We start from the raw sequence: 19,738 nt of genomic DNA, 5'->3' as shown, positions 1-19,738 counted from the left end.
CGTCATCATTTTCTAAAGCCTACATTTTCACAGTCCGCACTACAACGCAAAAACAGCGTTTTCAAATTTATCCACTTTGGAAAGCATTTTTTTAAAAAAGCTCAGTTTTCTACGACAAAAACGCCATCTCAGTGTAGACAGAAGACCAAAACGGAGAGAAAAATATGTGTTTTCAAACGAAAACGTGTAAGTGTGGACAAGGCCTAAACTGCATGTAATAAAGAGCATAGTATTGTACGATTACTATAGAATAGCCTATATAGTGATTCACGTTACAGCATAAAACACATCCAATACACATTCTTTAGTCATCATTTTGTACTTTCAGAGTTGAAAAATGTATAAAATGTACATCGCCATCTTTCTCTGACCAAAGTGATTTGAACGTCGTAATTTGGATTTCCCAACTCAACTACGTTCAACTTTCCAAGGGGACTTGAACGCACCAGTTTCTAAAAGCGTCTCGCAGTTTTTTTTTAGCACAGCTAACATAAGCCTATTAACAACAACTACAACAATCTAAAGTACCTGATGCAAACCCAAATGTGTTACATTTACATGACATAATGCACATGTATCTGATTCAATGTCTACATACATTAGTTCATATATTAACAGGACTGACCTCTGTACCTTTATGTAATGCTGTAATAGCGTTTGATAAAGGTTTGCTTACCTCTATACATGAGCCACTCCCGTACGGTCTCAGTGACGTCAAAGGAAACCCACTCCGGCGTTCCTTTAGTCAGAACGTTCTTGCCAACGATGTAACGCTGCTTAGCGATGTGTTCATCGGGACGAAGAATCTACCAACAGACACGCCACACCTGAGTTTAGAACTAGTTCCATATGCCATCATCATTAGCAAACAACTTTAAAGGGATAGTTCACCCAAAAATCACCCTAAAAAAGTGTTCTCGTAGCTTCGCATAATTAAAATTGAGCCACTGATGTCTGGGAACATTTCAGTTGCGTTGCTGTCTATGGAGGGTCAGAGAGCTCTCAGATTTCATCAAAAAAATCTTAATTTGTGTTCCGAAGATGAACGAAGGTCTTACGGGTTTGGAACGACATGAGAGTGAGCAATTAATGACAGAATTTCCATTTTTGGGTGAACTAACCCTTTAAAGATCATAACGGTTTTAACAGGTTTGCTGAACGCTCACAAAGACAGCCCCGCCCCAAACTCACGTAATTGGTTGAATCAGACGTTGACATATCACATAGCAGGCACAACACCGGTATAAACATAAAAATATATCGGTACAATATGTGTCACATGACTAAACATGCGTCATCATTTTCTAAAGCCTACATTTTCACAGTCCGCACTACAACGCAAAAACAGCGTTTTCAAATTTATCCACTTTGGAAAGCATTTTTTTAAAAAAGCTCAGTTTTCTACGACAAAAACGCCATCTCAGTGTAGACAGAAGACCAAAACGGAGAGAAAAATATGTGTTTTCAAACGAAAACGTGTAAGTGTGGACAAGGCCTAAACTGCATGTAATAAAGAGCATAGTATTGTACGATTACTATAGAATAGCCTATATAGTGATTCACGTTACAGCATAAAACACATCCAATACACATTCTTTAGTCATCATTTTGTACTTTCAGAGTTGAAAAATGTATAAAATGTACATCGCCATCTTTCTCTGACCAAAGTGATTTGAACGTCGTAATTTGGATTTCCCAACTCAACTACGTTCAACTTTCCAAGGGGACTTGAACGCACCAGTTTCTAAAAGCGTCTCGCAGTCACAGTGTCTCACTCTTCTGAACATTGAACTGAGATACGAGCAAAGTATGTTAACATGGAAAATAATGACACGCGTGAGCTTGAGGAGAACACACACTCTCTCCTGCACACTATAGACAGACAGCGATTCATCCAGACACCGGAGCTGCCCGAGGCCAAACGCTTCTGCTCTCTCGCTCATGGAAAAAGTGAGTCGTGGAGTCTGATAGCCCATAATACAGCACGTCAGCGCCTGCGAACGAACGGCCCGAGCTCAGTCAACACACGCTGGGCTCCTCGTTCACGCCTCTGATTGACAGCTACATTTGAATGCAGGTGAAGATTCTTATTCAGAACCAGTTCCATTATTTTTAAACACTGGAACTGAATAATTTCCATGATGTTGTTGACGGTTCGGAGCTAAAATACTCTGGCAGACATCAGCTCTGTTCCACTCTGTCTACATAGACAGCAGCCTAGACAGAAACTCATAAGGGAACCATTTAGAAAGTATTTGTAGCAACTCATCATCACACACATAACTTTGTATTGATACTTTTCAATACTGAATGAATTAAATGTATTACAAGGCGCTCTGCTTGATTCTGATTGGTCAGTCGCGACATTAACAGATCATCATCACAACATTAGATCTAGCACTTTTAATGTGTTCAGTTCAGTTTGGTGTCTAACCTGACTAAAATAACATTCATCCAGATATCTGAAGCTATGGCATTACAATCTTGCGTCTGTCTTATAGACTATTGATTAGAAAATGAATCTGAGGACTTAAGTATTATTAACAATGCATTTTTTTTATTGTAGTGTTTGTTTTCTTGCCAGGATGATTATACACTGTAATAGATTATAGGATACTAAACAGGTAAGATTTTGAAACAAATCAATATTGCATGTCCCCATAATTATTTATTTAGTATAATTAGTATGACTGTACCTTATCCCTTACATTTCTCTAGTTTGAACTTGTTCATCTTGGCTAAAAGCCACTTTCTATGAACTGTTTTTTTCTTCTCAGAAGCTTTGTATTTAGTGAGCTAATGAAAAATGTAAACTCAGTCAATATTTTGTGTCCAATTGTTTAGTTATGTGGAGAGCAGCTGTGCAATAAGCAGGATAAACCCCTTCACAGTGATCACCCTGTCAAGGTTTATTTTGCAGCAACAACCATCCGGATGTACATGATCCCTGACTTATAATTGACATTTCACTAATCTCATCACAATGCATTCTGGGATTGCCTTCTCCATGATGAATACTGTACACTATGCACTGTTTGCTCCAGTGTACGTTTAGTGGATGCATTTGTGTAACAGTGCATGTTCAACACTCCACACTTATTTTTTCAGTTAAATAAGTGCATCCCCAGGTATTTAAAGTGCACTTCTTGTTGGAGTTTTCAGTGTGAACTACTTGCACTAGGCCATTTATACAACAAAATGGCATAGAATCGTGCAAAATTGTGACGCAGCTAATGTTTCCTGCATTGTGCTGCACTCCTGCTGAACATACAGCACCACGACATGAGAAATGATGTTTTAGCTGAGAGTTTGCAGTCTGAATCAAATATGCATAAAACAGCACAAAGGTAATATCCACACAGGATGTGTGATTCACAGATGAATGAGTCATATGGTTGTTTTTAATGAATCGGTCAAAAACACTCATCAGTCAGTCTCAGTCTCAAATGCACGAGCTATCAGTTCGATCAGTTTAATGACTGAATCACTGACTGAAGTCATTACTGTTGTCATGTCCAACTCGAAATGCACCAAGAGCTGTTACTGTGTGGCTCCAGAGACTTAAAGCAGTGTAATCACTGATGTGTTCAGACGCCAACATGAGCTCAAAGAATCATTAACGTGATTATTGAGGAAGCGGATTCATTTTTAACTGTGAAGATCACAAGTGTGACTTCTTTAAGACCATTTAGCCTTATCTACTCGTGTCAGAGATTTTCTTTTCTGTGTTCATATGGCATATATGCCACAAAAGTCACCAAGTTCAGTACCGTTCTGAAGAAGTAAAACATTCAAAATATAAAATTGGCTACTCTAGACTGCAACCATTTCAGTCGCATTTGCAACCAAAAATTAGTATGTGCGACTGAAAATATATTTAGGCAATGAAAATATTTTCAAACAAATCACTGTTTGCACATCTCGGAGCAACACACAGATGTGTTTCACTGCTGAACGAATCAGCATTTTTTGAATGAATCGGTCAATGATTCAATGAATCATTCATAAAAACAATCACTTGCTTCACTTATGAATGAATCAGTCATTCTGAATCAATTAATGACTCGATGACTCGATCTGTAACTTGCTGCCACCTACTGGCAGGTTTACTGTCATCTTTAAACGGAAAAATTAATTTTTTCCCCATCATTTCATAGTTCTATATTCAAACATTAAAGGTGCTGTATGTAATATTGGCCGCTAGTGGTTGAAATGGGTACTGTGGTCCGAATTCGAAATATTGTTTCTCCCACCCCTCCTCCTCAGACTCGAGGCTCACACGGGTTGCCACATTGAGGACACACAACAGGAATGAGAGCAACTGACAATGGAAGCAACAAGCCTTACACTGTACGTTGATGAGTTGATTTATTTGTGTTTAATATGCCTCTGTTCATAGAGCTTTTTCGATGGGTTTTTAGGTTGGGTAGAATCTGCGATCTCTGACCCAGTTTGTCTTCCATGGCTGCAATACTTGTTTTCCGCCAATCGGCAACCCGGGGTGTCGAAATCCTATTGGGTAAACTGACAGTGGGCGGAGTCACACAGACCAAAACAAAAACAGACATTCCGTCACGGAATGCTCATTTCAAAGCAGAATCACTGCTGTAGCAAGTATGTGAACTTGCTTGTGTTTCCTAAATATCTGCAAACTATTTTATTTTTATGCTTTAGTGCACTCAAAAAATAAAAATTAAAAAATGCATGCAGCACCTTTAATTTTTAAAACCCTACATTTATGTCAGCTGCATTAAACAGTGAATACATATAAATGCCACTTCAGATGCAGCTTCTGTGCCGCTTCTGCAGTTCAAAGATGGATTCTGTTGATACTGATTGTATTTGATTGGTAACAACCTGGTGTCTTATTGATTGATTTAATGGTTTATTTTTTGTATTATAAATTCTGAATAAAACAAACATTAATGGAGAAAATTCTACAAGAATGTACAGTTTTAGTTGTTCTACTTCAAAATTTCATGTTTAATTCAATGTGTTACTTGCCACTTCTTGTAATTGTTTGTGAAATTTACTTGAAATTGTTTTGTGTGTGTGTGTGTGTGTGTGTGTGTGTGTGTGTGTACATTTAATAAGGTTAGAGAAAACTGCCTTTATAAAAGGTAAAAGACACCATAGGAAATTAATTTAAGGTGTCAAGTATCATGAACATTACTTTATTGTGCCATCCCTAAGAGGCACAAATTCACTTTCACAGACTTTTACATTAACTGTTCCCTCCTGGTGATCGTAATTGTAAAGTTATTGTCTGTCATTGATCAGAAGGTGCAAATTACAAATTTGTTAACTGTGCAGAGTCATTTAATTTCTTACAAAGCTATCCCATCCATCAACTGCACAGAAATTGCAGTAGAAAATCAGAAGACCCTTTGAAAGTAGCTGTAAGAATGCGGCCCCTCGCTGTCTGACGCTTCAGTCTGCCAGATTAAATCAGCATCCGAAGCACGGAGGTCCCACCACTGCTTGGCCCATGAAAAGCAGGCTGGGATAAGTAGGTTCTGGAGCACTGCGAGGAGCTAATCTAAGATCCTGAGAGCACGGCTGGGAGCGGAGGTCTGTGGAGAGCACTTGAGCGGCCCACGCCAGAGCCACGGCGCTCTCTCCTGCGAGGCAAAGCAGCTTCTGACGGGAGGCCCGAGACCAGCGGCTCCTTTACAGGAAATACTGGAACCCCATCGAAAATCCCCACTGAAAACACAGCACCTATAGAGCATATACTCGCGGAATGAATCTGATATATAACGGCTCTCAGGCCTGCGAGCCGCAGGGTTTCATATTGCGGTCAGAGGCATGTGAAAGTAAAGCTCTGAGTTTCTCAGAATGCTTCTTTTGTTCGCTTGCAATTGTGCAAATGTTCTTCTGTATAATCCATCAGCACCTGGAATACAGATCAGGCCTGTTAAAGACTCGCGCTCCATCTCACTTCAGTACAGTGCCATCATCTTTCTCTCGTGTCTGTGTTTGTTCAGTGTGTGGAAACTCTAGTATCTGAGGCTTAGATGTGAAGGATGTGCTGCATGGTGTATTGGCGTTGTATTTAAAAACCTGCAAAAAACGACAAAGGTTGTGTCTGTATGAACTAAAGCATCGCCTATAATTGAACTGTAGAAAACAACTGATGTGTAGGCATTCTAACTGAAGATTCAGCCGATCTCATGGAAGTGCGTATAAATAGTACGTCAAATAAAAACCAAAACTCGTGGTATTGATACGCAAAAATGGACTTTGGCGTGTATATGATACGCGATGGGTATGTTTAGGGTTGTGGGGTAGGTGCGTGCGATCATATGAACGCGAAAACTGCGTATTATATGCACGCCAAACACATGCGTTTCATATGCACGCCAAAGTCCATTTTTGCGTATCAATACCACAAGTTTTTGTTTTTATTTGGCGTACTATTTATATGCATTTTCATGAGACCGGGCTCGAAGATTTGGTTAATTGTTAAAAATATTCATTCACACTACAATTGGGGATTTTTAATAATGTTTCTGACAGAAGTCTCTTCCGCTAACCAAGACTATATTTATTTGATCTAATGTACACAAAAAATAAGTGAAATATTGTAACAGTTTAAAACAGCTGTTTTCTACGTGAATATATTGTAAATTGTAATTGATTGCTGTGATCAAATCTGAATTTTCAGCATTGTATGATCCTTCAGAAATCATTCTAATATGCTGATTAAAACATTATTAACATTTCTGTTAACATTAACATTTTAACATTTTTATCAATGTTCAAAACAACTGTGCTGCCCAATATTTTTGTGGAAAGTGCGATAGATTTAGATACGCTCAGCTCAGTTTCACATTCTGTTCATTTACATCCATTCCACAGAATTCTGCAGATTTCCCCTTTAAAAATAGAAGAGAAAAGGCAAAAACATCCAGAGATCCCACCTGGGCCTGGTCATAAATCCTCTAAATCTTCTTGGAAAAATAAAGCATTAACCCTATAAAGCCTACTGTATCATATTTGAAGGTCTCTAAATGATCAAAACTTTGCTGTTAAACCTGTTTCACACTCAATCTACTGCGTTTTTTTTTTAGTCTCTTTTAGTATCATATAGTAACACTATTTAGTACTTTCAGCTGCCGACTGTCATACGCTCAGCTCAGTTTCACATTCTGTTCATTTACATCCATTCCACAGAATTCTGCAGATTTCCCCTTTAAAAATGGAAGAGAAAAGGCAAAAACATCCAGAGATCCCACCTGAGCCTGGTCATAAATCCTCTAAATCTTCTTGGGAAAATAAAGCATTAACCCTATAAAGCCTACTGTATCATATTTGAAGGTCTCTAAATGATCAAAACTTTGCTGTTAAACCTGTTTCACACTCAATCTACTGCGTTTTTTTTAGTCTCTTTTAGTATCATATAGTAACACTATTTAGTACTTTCAGCTGCTGCTTCTCGTGTCAGATCTTGACTGGTTTTGATCAAGTAAGCGTCAGAATAACGTCAGTAATATCTCCAGATGAACACTTACTGCACTGAAGCAGCTCAGCTTTACTTGATTCTCCATCAATCATGTTTTAGAGTCTCAAATCTGATCCTCAGGATCTTTTGAGGAGCGTTTGTTTCCAGAAGCTTTACTTTCACTGTTCCTCAGCGGAGGAATGATCTTCACAAGCCTCCAGAACATCTCACATCTTCTGAGGAGCCTTTATTTCTTCAGCTCTCAATCACTGCATTATATGTTTGGAGCATTTCACTCTCATCTCACTGAGACAGATTACTGGAGATATAGAGACGACTGATATTTAGATCATTTTATGTCAGTCTCTGCTGCACTGTTAGAAAGATCTCACTGATTTACATCACAAGCAGCAGAATTTCATCATATACTGTAAATATCAACATCTGCAGCAAATTGCATAATTAAGCAGTTTTTTTCCATATTCTCTATATCTATATGAGTCATGGATCAAATATGATTATCAACAAAACCATTTCTTCAGCTCTCAATCACTGCATTATATGTTTGGAGCATTTCACTCTCATCTCACTGAGACAGATTACTGGAGATATAGAGACGACTGATATTTAGATCATTTTATGTCAGTCTCTGCTGCACTGTTAGAAAGATCTCACTGATTTATATTACAAGCATCAGAATTTCATCATATACTGTAAATATCAACATCTGCAGCAAATTGCATAATTAAGCAGTTTTTTTCCATATTCTCTATATCTATATGAGTCATGGATCAAATATGATTATCAACAAAACCCAACCACATATGTGACCCTGCAGCACAAAAGCAGTGTTAAGTCGCTGGGGGATATTTGTAGCAATAGCCAACAATACATTGTATGGGTCACAATTATACATTTCTCTTTTATGCCAAAAATCATTAGGATATTAAGTAAAGATCATGTTCCATGAAGAAATTTGGTAAATTTCCTACCGTAAATATATCAAAACTTAATTTTTGATTAGTAATATGCATTGCTAAGAACTTCATTTGGACAACTTTAAAGATGATTTTCTCAATATTTTGTCTAAGGTTTCAATAAGCGGTTCCGTTTGGAATAATTCAGTTTTTCAGGCTGTGCAGGTTGAATGTGACTGAATGAAAGCAGCTGGCTGGCACCTGGTAGAGCTCGATGCGCTGCTCGTTTCTCTTGGCGCTGGAGTTCGGCACACGCAGCGCACGGAACTCTGCCCGGAACAGGTTGGTGGCGTTCTTCTCCATGCTGGAGACGTTGAAGCGGAAAACCTTGGACGTTATTCCCTTGGGGCAGTAGGGAAGGTCATCTGCAATGGAAGAGAGGTCAGAGAACAGCTATCAGTTTCCTCCGATCTGACCTGATCACACATTCAGGCAAACCTGTCGTCCATCTGTTTATGCTTTGTGCCACTAGAGTATGAAGTTCAGAAATGCTGAAATGAAAGCCAAATGTGTGAAAGACTGAACTCACGGTTACTGCAGAACAGGTGCAACAAAGCCCTCAGTTTGCATGAATACATCTCATATTTCATTTCACATTAACTGCTCTGAAGTACAACACTGTAAACTAATTTGGAGATTAAAGATTACTGGAGTATGTTTTACAAGAAAATACTGTTACACTCTTTCTACTTTAAAATGTCATATTTAATTCAACGTGTTACTTTCCGTTTCTTTGTGATTATTTTGTAAGTTTACTAGCAGTTTCTGAGTGAAAACATTGTTTCTACACCAAATTATTTTCAGTGAAGGATTTATTCACCCAAAAATACAAAAGTGTGTCATTATTTACTCATCTCATTTTAAGCCACACAAACAGCGGGTAAAATAAGTATTGAACGCGTCACCATTTTTCTCAGTAAATATATTTCTAAAGGTGCTGTTGACATGAAATGTTCACCAGATGTCGGTAACAACCCAAGTAATCCATACATACAAAGAAAACAATACAAATAAGTTCAGAAATCAAGTTCTGTGTAATAAAGTAGAATGACACTGAATGACGTACTGAAATGTATTTAATACTTTGTACAAAAGCCTGTGTTGGTAATGACAGCTTCGAGACGCCTCCTGTAGCAGAAACTAGTCGCATGCATTGCTCAGGAGGGATTTTGGCTCATTCTTCCACAGAGTCTTCAAATGTTGAAGGTTCTGTGGGCCTCTTCTATGAACTCTGCTCTTTAGTTCTTTGCATTGATTTTCTATTGGATTCAAGTCAGGTGATTGGCTGGCCATTCTAGCAGCTTTACTTTCTTTCTCTGAAACCAGTTGAGTTTCCTTGGCTGTGTTTGGGATCATCGTCTCGCTGGAATGTCCACCCTTGTTTCATCTTCATCATCCTGGTAGATGACAGCAGATTTTCATCAAGAATGTCTCGGTACATTTTTTCCATTCATCCTTCCTTCAATTATATGAATTTTTCCAGTGCCACACCATGATGTTTTGGGGTGATGTGCAGTGCCCTTTGACCTCCAAACATGTGTATTATGGCATCCAAAGAGTAAAATATTTGTCTCATCTGACCAAACTATATTCTCCCAGTAATTCACAGGCTTGTCTAAATGTGGTGCAGCAAACTTTAAACCAGCTTCAACATGCTTTTTCTTCAGCAACAGAGCCTTGTGTGGTGAGCGTGCATACAGGCATTAATGCATTAATTATTGTACTTATTATTTTCTTTGAAACAACTGTACCTGCTAATTCCAGGTCTTTCTAAAGCTCTCCACAAGTGATCCTTGGCTCTTAGAAAACGCTTCTGATAATTCTTTTCACTCCTCTGTCAGAAATCTTGCGAGGAGCACCTGGTCGAGGCCGGTTTATGGTGAAATCATGTTCTTTCCACTTCCCAACATTCAGAAGTATAGAAATCCTTCTGTAACCAATGCCATCAGTATGTTTTGCAACAATAAGGTTGTGAGGGTATTGAGAAAGCTCTTTGCTTTTACCCAACATGAAATGTTTTTTGTGTGACACGTTGGTCATGAGACACCTTTTTATAGGCCATCAGTTGGGACTGAAGCAGCTAATTCTAATTTCCACTGACGAGGGGCAGGATTGCTTTCTAATTACGGATAGATTTCAGCTGGTGTCTTGGCTTTCTGTGCCTTTTTGCACCTCCCTTTCTTCATGTGTTCAATACTTTTTCCCTGTCATTCTACTTTATTACACAGAACTTAATTTCTGAACTTATTTGTTTTGCTTTCTTTGTATCTATGGATTACTTGGATATTACCGACATCTGGAGAAAATTTCATGTCAACAGCACCTTTAGAAATATATTTACTGTTCAATACTTATTTTACCCGCTGTAAGTCTAAATGTCTTAATATCATTCATTAGACACAGCAACATTAATTGTAAAGAAAGATGCAAAAACACATTTCAATTAAAACACTTCATCTGTTAATTGCGTATTTTATTGACACACACACACACACACACACAGTATACTGTATGTTGTTTTGTTACTGTTCTCAATTATCTGCTGAGAAAAACATTCTCATTCATAAAGGTGTGTAAAACACTTTCAACTGTTCTGTCCCTCTTTCTAATGTTGATGAATCTAGATTATTAAGAAACGTGTAGAAGCAAGTTCTCTAAGTTGGTCAGTAGCATAAAATACTTCCAAACACCATGCCAAACCATGTCTATTCAAAGTGTTTCCACACAAACTCCTGCACAGCAAACCCTACGCTGTCTGAAGTCTCTTCTGCTCACCAAGGTGACATTTATTTGATCAAAAATACAGTAAAAATTGTGAAATTTTATTACAATTTAAAACAGCTGTGTTCTGTGTGAATCTCTGTTAAACTGTAATGTATTTCTGTGATGCGCAGCTGTATTTTCAGCATCATTCCTCCAGTCTTCAGTGTCGCATGATCTTCAGAAATCAGTATAATATGCTGATCTGCTGCTCAAGAAACATTTCTGATTATTATCAATGTTGAAAACAGTCGTGCTGCACAATATTTCTGTGGAAACCGAGATTCATTTTATTTTTCAGGATTCACAGATGAACAGAAAGTTCAAAAGAACAGCGTTTATTTAAAATAGAAATATTTTATAATACTATAAATGTCTTCTCAATTTAATGCATCCTTGATGAATAAAAGCATGAATGACTTTCAAAAAACTGCCTAAAACTTTTTAATGGTAGTTTACACATGATCCACTATTTTATAATGAGCCATCCCATGTTGAGAACGGTTTCTGGTTACTAAATACATCAGATTTACTGTTTGTAATTCGGATTGCACTGATAATATTATGTAAATAAACATTTTGGTGCACTTCATGTTCATTTCATGTAGTTTCAGCTGATTTGAATTTTTACCCAAACTTATTGTAATTTCACATACAGGTTGTGTGCATTAATACAAATATGTTGCATAGCGATTAACACAGTGCTTATCCGGCTTACCTTCCAAATTCTGTCCCAGTTGACTAAACCTTTTAATTTAGTATTTTAACTCTATTAAAGAGCTTCTACGAATAAACAGAATAATAACTGTAAAGGGTTTCTTCTGCTTTGTCTAAGGTCTAATGCTACTGATGACTGAATTCCTGACTGGCTGGCTGGCGAGTCAGATGTGGAATATTTATGTAATATGAACAGATAATGCCAGCTGGGCTGCTGCAGTCCAGATCTGGCCAGACGCGCTGCGCATACTGTACCTCATGCAAACCGCACGCTTATGCAAGCCTCCTTCTTGATTTGGAGCACAAAATGCACCAAAATCAAAAAAGAAAGCAGTGCAGAAGAGCAGTTCTGCACCATATGGAAAGATGGTGTGATTTTGTATATTTGTGGTTAACTGGTTATATATATATATATATATACATGCCGTGAAAAGGTTTTTGCCCCCTTCCTGTTTTTTGTTTTTTTTTGCATATTTGTCACACTTAAAAGATTCAGATCATAAAACAAATTTTAATATTACACAATGATAACCCAAGTAAATACAAAATTCAGATTTGAAATAATGATTTCATTTATTAAGGGAAAAAAGCTGTCCAAACCTGCCTGGCACTACGTGAAAAAGTAATTGCCCCCTAAATCTAATAACTGGTTGTGCCACGCTTTGCAGCAACAACTGCAATCAAGCGTTTAAAAAAAAAAAGAGGAAGGGTGCAACAACCTTTTCACACCACTGTATATATAGGTTGATCCAATCATCTCTCCGTAAGCTTCTCACGTCGCGCTCCTTCTTTAAGGTGGAAAGCTCCACTTTGAGATTTTAAATTCTAATCAACTCTTCGGTTTCCTTCTAGATGATCTCATTTTTCCTACTGCGGTGTTTTAGGTGGATTTCACATTATGGCTGATTTTCGCCAGGGCTCCAGAGCTTAGCTCATTTGTTCCATGAATAGAAGTGCAGGGATTGTTGCTATAAATGAAGTCGAATACAAAGATTAGTTTGCAGTCATCAGATATGGGTCAAACGGCCAGAGAGTGACGTCACAGCGATCGCACGCTTGCCCAAACACCTCAGGATTTACAAACGGGAAAGAAAACAGACTGCTTTTATCAGCAGTACTACTTAGTTATTGCAAACCAGTGTTATTTTAGTATTATGGTAGCAGTTTACAGTAAGGTTGTTTTTTAATATTAGTTAACAGCAGTAGTTAAGTTCAGTACTTAGTTTTACTAATACACTATTAAAGTTAAAAGTTGTATCTGTTATTATATATTATGTAATGGACCTGAGATAACATGAACTAACTACAAACAGTATTTTTATTAACTAACATTAAACACTGTAACAAATATAATGCTCATTTTAGTTAATATTACTTAATGTCTTAGTTAACCATAACTAATTTCATCTTATTTGAAAGTGTTACCGTATTATTTATATACTTTTGTAAATTCATTTTGTTTCATATACTTTCAGATGTCTTTTTAATTTGTTATTTTAATCATTTTATGTGCTTTTTGTTATTTTTATTAGTTTTTTATTTTTTAGGGTTATTTATGTATCACTTATTTATTTGTCTATCTCATTTCCACTATAGTCGTTTTAGTACTTCAAATGTAACTAAACGGAAATTAGAAATGTTGCTTTGGCAGCTATGTTTTTCTCTTAATATATATTTTTTTATTATTTTAGCTTTATTTCAGTTAATAACAATGTTTTAATAGTTTTAGTTAATGATAATAACTCTGTTAAACTGCAACCTTTTTTAGGGTTATTTATGTATCACTTATTTATTTGTCTATCTCATTTCCACTATAGTCGTTTTAGTACTTCAAATGTAACTAAACGGAAATTAGAAATGTTGCTTTGGCAGCTATGTTTTTCTCTTAATATATATTTTTTATTATTTTAGCTTTATTTCAGTTAATAACAATGTTTTAATAGTTTTAGTTAATGATAATAACCCTGTTAAACTGCAACATGTTTGCAAAAATGAGTGCATAGTTTCACCGATATGCTTTCACCAATCCATCGTATTCAATTTCACTTTGTAACATGCTCTCAGAAAGGGGCCTTTGGCCGGTTAAGTCTGATTTCTGAGGTCCTCTCGTTGGTTGGACTCTAAACACGGACCCTACAGAGAGAGATATAAGCATCCGGTGTCTGGGATGTCCTTCCTCTCCTGCCAGGTGACATGATCCAGAGCTCCTGAGGAAGCGCTGAGGTCAGACGAGAGGAGTAAACAGAGGAACTGGAGGAGAGGAGGGCACAAATGAAGGCGCAGACTTCCTGCTGTCAGGACTACATCTTCTAGCTGAACGATGACACTTAATCAGTCTTATAAAATTACATAATCTCAGCCTCTTGTATACCTTATATGGTTACTTATAAAGCGGAGCGTTCCGGTCCTTGATTCTGATTGGCTGAGCCACGTTCGAAGCTGTTGTAAATGGTTCCACTACATTGTTTGGTGGAAGAATACTGTGTTTATTAATATCATTACACTTTATTTGCTCCGTTTTATTTTGTGAAACCTTACTACGTATATGGAACCGTTTTATAAAAGCAATAATCCCCGTGAAGCCGTGGTTTACAGTGAATTTATAACAGCTAAGTGCCTAACAACGCCCCTTAGCTGTTATAAATTCACTGTAAACCACAGTTTCACGGGGATTATTGCTTTATTATATTACAGACAATCATAAGCTTTAATCATTTTAAACGTTTGTTTTGTGCCTCTTAAATTACTTTCATCATTTTTAAATGCCGAAATGCACTTTATAATGATTTTTTTAAGGGGTAGTGGTATTTATGATTTGTAATTTTATACAAAAAAAACTGCTGTAACCAATATGGATGTCTTTATCATCACAGCAAACATTTTAGAACACAACTTTCAATAAAAAACTTTTATCAAAAGTCTAGAAGCCAAATGAAACATCAAAAAAAAGATGCATGTATAAACAACCAGAAGTTTCTGAAAAATACTGCAAACAGATTCATCCACAATACTACAAAAAGAGCTCAGTGGATAGTTACGAGGAAAATGTTTTAAAATAAAACCTGAAAGAGTTGTCAAAGCTTCATGTTGGTGACGCTGAAATCACAATGACTGGTTTAGTTTGTATAGCGTTTTTGTATTAGGCCTTATGAAAGTTCACTAGTAAGAATCATAAACTGTTAGTCACAGAGCTTATTCTCTGCAATAATCCAAAATGTAATGGACAAATCCTATTGGGGTTTTTTTGTGGCAGGAACCAGAGTGATATGAACTTATGAGTCGGTCTACAAAAATGCATCACTGTAGTGCTCTATGCCAGTTTGAAGATCAGAAAGTTAATAAACTGCTAGCTAACAGGACCTCCAAATGGTTTCCAATATGATTTCTCCAAAGGCAGAGAAATATCATTACCATCACACCTCCTTACAATATACCAAAATCCACTGGAAAGCTGATTAAATATCTAATCCAGGAAGCATAGAAGCATACATTTCATTTTTCAAAAGTTTCCCTCACTGAAGAATCAACCTATTATATTCAAAGTCCAGAACTGTAAAGGTTAAAGCATTTCCAACCACCAAAGCCTACAGCCATCACAGCAGATTGAAGGCAAATCAAAGCAACTTTTAAGGGCCAATCAAGACAAGAACATTGTGTGTTTTCTTTCAGGTCCTGTGCTGTCTTTTTTCTGCTTCCAAATGGCAAGTCCGAAGTGAAATGAGGTCATGCAGTAAATATTTTGAGTGCATTTATCAAGCGCTGTATAATCGGCTGTGACCCACGCTAAGTGACTGTTTGACTCTTGCGGTCGGTTATTTGAAGTGTCTTTGAGCGAACGTGGAATCCCTCAAATAAATGACACGACGGCTGAAAGGCCACAGACTGTGAGATGAGATAATGTGCAAAAGCCTGCTGCCGACTCCAGCGCTCACGTGACGAGAAACGAGAGAAGAAGAGAAGGAAAAACGTGCGTGTTTGTGTGTTTTGGCCGGCAAATGCGATCTCTGTTTTGCTTGGAAATTACATCACCTTCTTACTATTAAACATATCAGAAGGGCGTCTTTCTGCAGCTCTGATCCTCTCTGGCGGCCGCGACTTCCAAAAGCCAGATACTGTTAACCAGGAGACTGTCACTATCTGCTAACTGGGTGTTCCTCCGTCAACAGAGAACATTTTCTGGAAAGTTGACTGTGACGATGGCAGTTCAAGGGTTTGAGTGCCAATCAGACAGCGACTGGAGGTGCTGCTCCGGGTTAATGGATAGACAGGTCTGGAATGGCAAAAATGCTTTCCAATGATGTCCCGCAGTCATTTTTGGTAAGAAAGCGTAACCTGTTGATGCACTCAGAGCCACTGCTGGGACGCTTGGAAAAGCACGATGCGTAAATGATTCCACACGGCGCAAGCGTCCAAAACACAGAGCATGAAAAAGCCATTAGTTTAGCTGATGTGAATGGAACGTGAATATACATTACTCCATCCCCGCCACATTCTCCCATACCGCGCTTGCTGAAACTGAACACTGCTTAATGGAAAGAAAAGAGATCCTGTCGCCAGTCCGGTGTGGATGCGCTTGAGTGCTACAATTCTTTGTCTGTGCTGCGGGATGAAGTCTCCAGCGGGGCGTTATCTAAAAAATACGCTGAGCGTTTGCCATAGTGGTGTGGGGAGATAATCATTTAATATGAAGCTCTTAAAATATACATTTATATGTTGCAATCACATGCTGCCATCTTATTTCCAAAAAATTATAAAGAAGGGTGTTCAAAAAAGGACACATGAAATCAAAATGGGCATGTATAAATCTCTTTACAATCCTAAAAGTTGACTAACTAATGTGCATGTATAAGCTTTCAAAATTCTTCAAGTGTTCCTTTCTGAGAAAAAAAAAGTTGACTCCTTGTCTTGCACTCACAAGCACACGACATATTTTGTCCAATCAGATGCTCTGTAGAATAAGAAAGCCCCTCCTTCTAATACCACCTGCCACCAACTACCAACAACAAGCAGCAAATCACAAAGTTACACTCTAGAAATAAACAGATATTTGAGACCGTTCAGATCAGAAACCTCTGGAGAAGCTCTTTCTCTGAGGAACGTTTCAAATGGAACTCATAAGTTCCTGCGAGAACTTGGGTTAGTGGTTCCTCCAGTACACTCTTAAAAATAAAGGTTCTTCATTGGCATTGATGGTTCCATAACATCCAAGGAATCTTTCCATTTCAAAAAAGGTTCTTTATAGTGGAAAAAAGGTTGTTCAGATCATTAAAATGCTCTTCACACTAAGAAAAATGGGTCTTTAGGGAAAAGTTTTTTGGGGGGGAAACCCCTTTAGAAACCTTTATTTTTATGAGTGTAACAACACCACAAGAGAAGATCTTGAAATATATATCGAAGTTTATTTCATTCAGCAAGTTCTACTACGAAGGGTAAACAGCAGTAAAATGCCGATAGGACCGTCTGGTTCTGATCTCACTGAATCCCATCAGTTCTCCAGAATCTCCGCGCAATCAAGTGTGCTAAACTAGGAAGACATTCCCACAACTGACTGTGTCCTCAAATAATCTGGGGCCCGTCTGGACTTGGACAGGACCCAGAGACACATGGAAAACTGGTGGGGATCGTTTTGCACTGACCCTCCGATGGACGAACAGACCAGACAAACCATGCGAATGCTTTTCAGATGTCAAGTTTTTCCATTTATGAACAAATTTGATTAAAACCTGTTTGGTGAATCTCGTCATGTGAACAGCTGCAGCAATTTATAAGAACTTAAACAGAATTACATTATATAACTCTTGACAAATGGAAGTACTTGTCAATGCTCAGTATTCAAATATTTCTTGGCGAATTTAGTGAATGCTCAGAAATTCTTTAAATTGCATTGTTTATATCTCTAGATATCAGCATTGGCCTTTAGAGAACTAGATCCATTTTTTGTTTAGTTTTTGCGTTTATATGACCTCCTGATCTATTTCTGGTTATTTTAAAGTGTTGCTATAAATACGGGAGGCTCAGTTCTGCCCGGTCTCCGGTGTGAGACCTCCTCTAGTGGACTTACTGTTTTCAGGGGAGCCCTGGATCATGTTGAATTTGTGTATCTCTTTAGCGTAGTATTCGGTCTCGGTGTTGTCCTGGCCGCAGCTCTGATGTCGGTCTCGCCCTAACTCCTCCAGCAGTTCCCTAGTGCTGTTATAGAGGGCCAGCACTTGATAGGGCACCTGACTGTGGCCCAGGGTCTGCGGCGGGCTGGTCAGGCGCAGCTTGCTGAGGATCTGACCCCGGATGGCCTCCACCCTCTTCTTCTTGATGTGGTCGATGTCCACCGTGGTGCAGGTCGACAGAGAGAAACTCATGGTCACACTGTTTAGGAGAAGGAAAAACAGCAGTCCTCTGCCCAGATGCATGGTTTATTCTGTACACTTGTCACTCAAGTAAACACAGTTCCAGTTCAGCTGAATAGGTTTAAAAGGATAATGAGACTAATTCCAGGTTGTCCTCTCTATGGGCTGGATGGAGTTCAAGTGCTGAGCCTGTTTTCTCCATGAGATTCCATGCTGCAAGCTTATTCCATAGAAGCACTGCACAGTAATCCCATAGCATCCTTAAACATCCATCACTGGCACTCTGCAAGAAACCAGACTTTCAGCATAGCGTTCCCCAGCCGCATTTTCCCCTAAACCGAGCGCTGTGAAGGACTTTTCCGTGGAGGACCCTGCTGTCAGACGCACGCTCTCTCTCTCGCCGCTCGCGCTGGAGTGCCAGGCTTATTTCGCTCCCGCTGCGCTTTTATAGTCGGAGCCGGGGTGACGCGTGCGGTGGGCGGAGCTTCCTCCTCATTCATGCAGTCGCTTTATATAATAGCTAACGCATAGAAAATGTAATTGCACATTACGTAACCCAAAGCGATGGAAACGAGTAGAATATTTTAGAAATGACTGTGCAACCCTAATTATCCAAACGCCAGATTGCCTTCTCAGTTGCGCACAGACGCTCAGTCTGACCGCTGGGTTTGTAAAGTTTGTGCACCTCCTGCTGGAAGTTTAGTCTGATTTCAAAATACCAACATGAGCTTTATACCAGCTCTATATCTTGTCCCACTTTATATTAGCTGGCCTTAACTACTATGTACTTACATCATACAGTCTACTTATTGTGTTCATGTTGAATTGCTAAACACTTCTGCTGTTATTGTGGTGCAAGGTTAGGGACAGGTCTGGTGGTATGGGTAGGATTAAGGGTGGGTTAAGGTGTAAGAGATGGGTCAATAGTGTAATTATATATACGTAATTACAAAAATGAATTACAGATGTAATTACACGCATGCATTTTTTTAAATATAAGTGCAATGTAAAAACATGTATGTACACAGTAAGTGCATTGTATCAAATGATTAATTTAAATGTAATGACATAGTAGTTAAGGCCACCTGATATAAAGTGGGACCCAATTTTATGTACGGGGTGAGTTGAGCCAAGTTTTACTTACGGTGTGGTTAAAGCGAGCACATAACAGTAACGGGTCCGACTTAAATATGCACATATATTTCAGGATGTGGTGCTGTGCATCCTTGGGAATAATCACTTTGGGTCTAAAATAAACTGCTTTCAAAATATGGCTTTCCAAAAAAAAGAAAAGAAAAAAAAAGTGGTTTCTTCAACTCGCTCCGCAGGGAGGGGTAAATTGAGCCGAGTGAGAGGGTAAGTTGAACCTCATGCTATGTCAAAGGAAGAGAAATTCAATAAAAAAAAAAGACTTATTAAAATCCAGGGAGCTTCTTCACCTGTGGCCCAAGACGCTGGGTTAGGATCCAGCGCCCCACGAACCTAATATAGGTTTG

General features: G+C 38.4%; 1 protein-coding gene across 1 annotated transcript in view; it reads right to left on the bottom strand.

Moving 5' to 3' along the window:
- The window catches only part of tgfb3 (transforming growth factor, beta 3), a 30,273-nt gene extending 11,618 nt beyond the window's left edge, over window positions 1-18,655 (bottom strand). The window contains exons 1-3 of the mRNA XM_016237389.1: window positions 17,960-18,655; window positions 8,623-8,786; window positions 677-806 (exon numbers count right to left, since the gene is read on the bottom strand). Coding sequence (XP_016092875.1) covers window positions 677-806; window positions 8,623-8,786; window positions 17,960-18,305 — 640 coding nt within the window. The 5' untranslated portion in view covers window positions 18,306-18,655. The remainder of the gene's footprint in view (window positions 1-676; window positions 807-8,622; window positions 8,787-17,959) is intronic.
- Window positions 18,656-19,738: the final 1,083 nt, after the last annotated feature.

This window comes from Sinocyclocheilus grahami, unplaced genomic scaffold, assembly GCF_001515645.1.
Source record: "Sinocyclocheilus grahami isolate Dianchi unplaced genomic scaffold, SAMN03320097.WGS_v1.1 scaffold513.1, whole genome shotgun sequence".
Lineage (NCBI taxonomy): Eukaryota > Metazoa > Chordata > Actinopteri > Cypriniformes > Cyprinidae > Sinocyclocheilus > Sinocyclocheilus grahami.
This window is presented reverse-complemented; position numbering and strand designations above follow the sequence as displayed.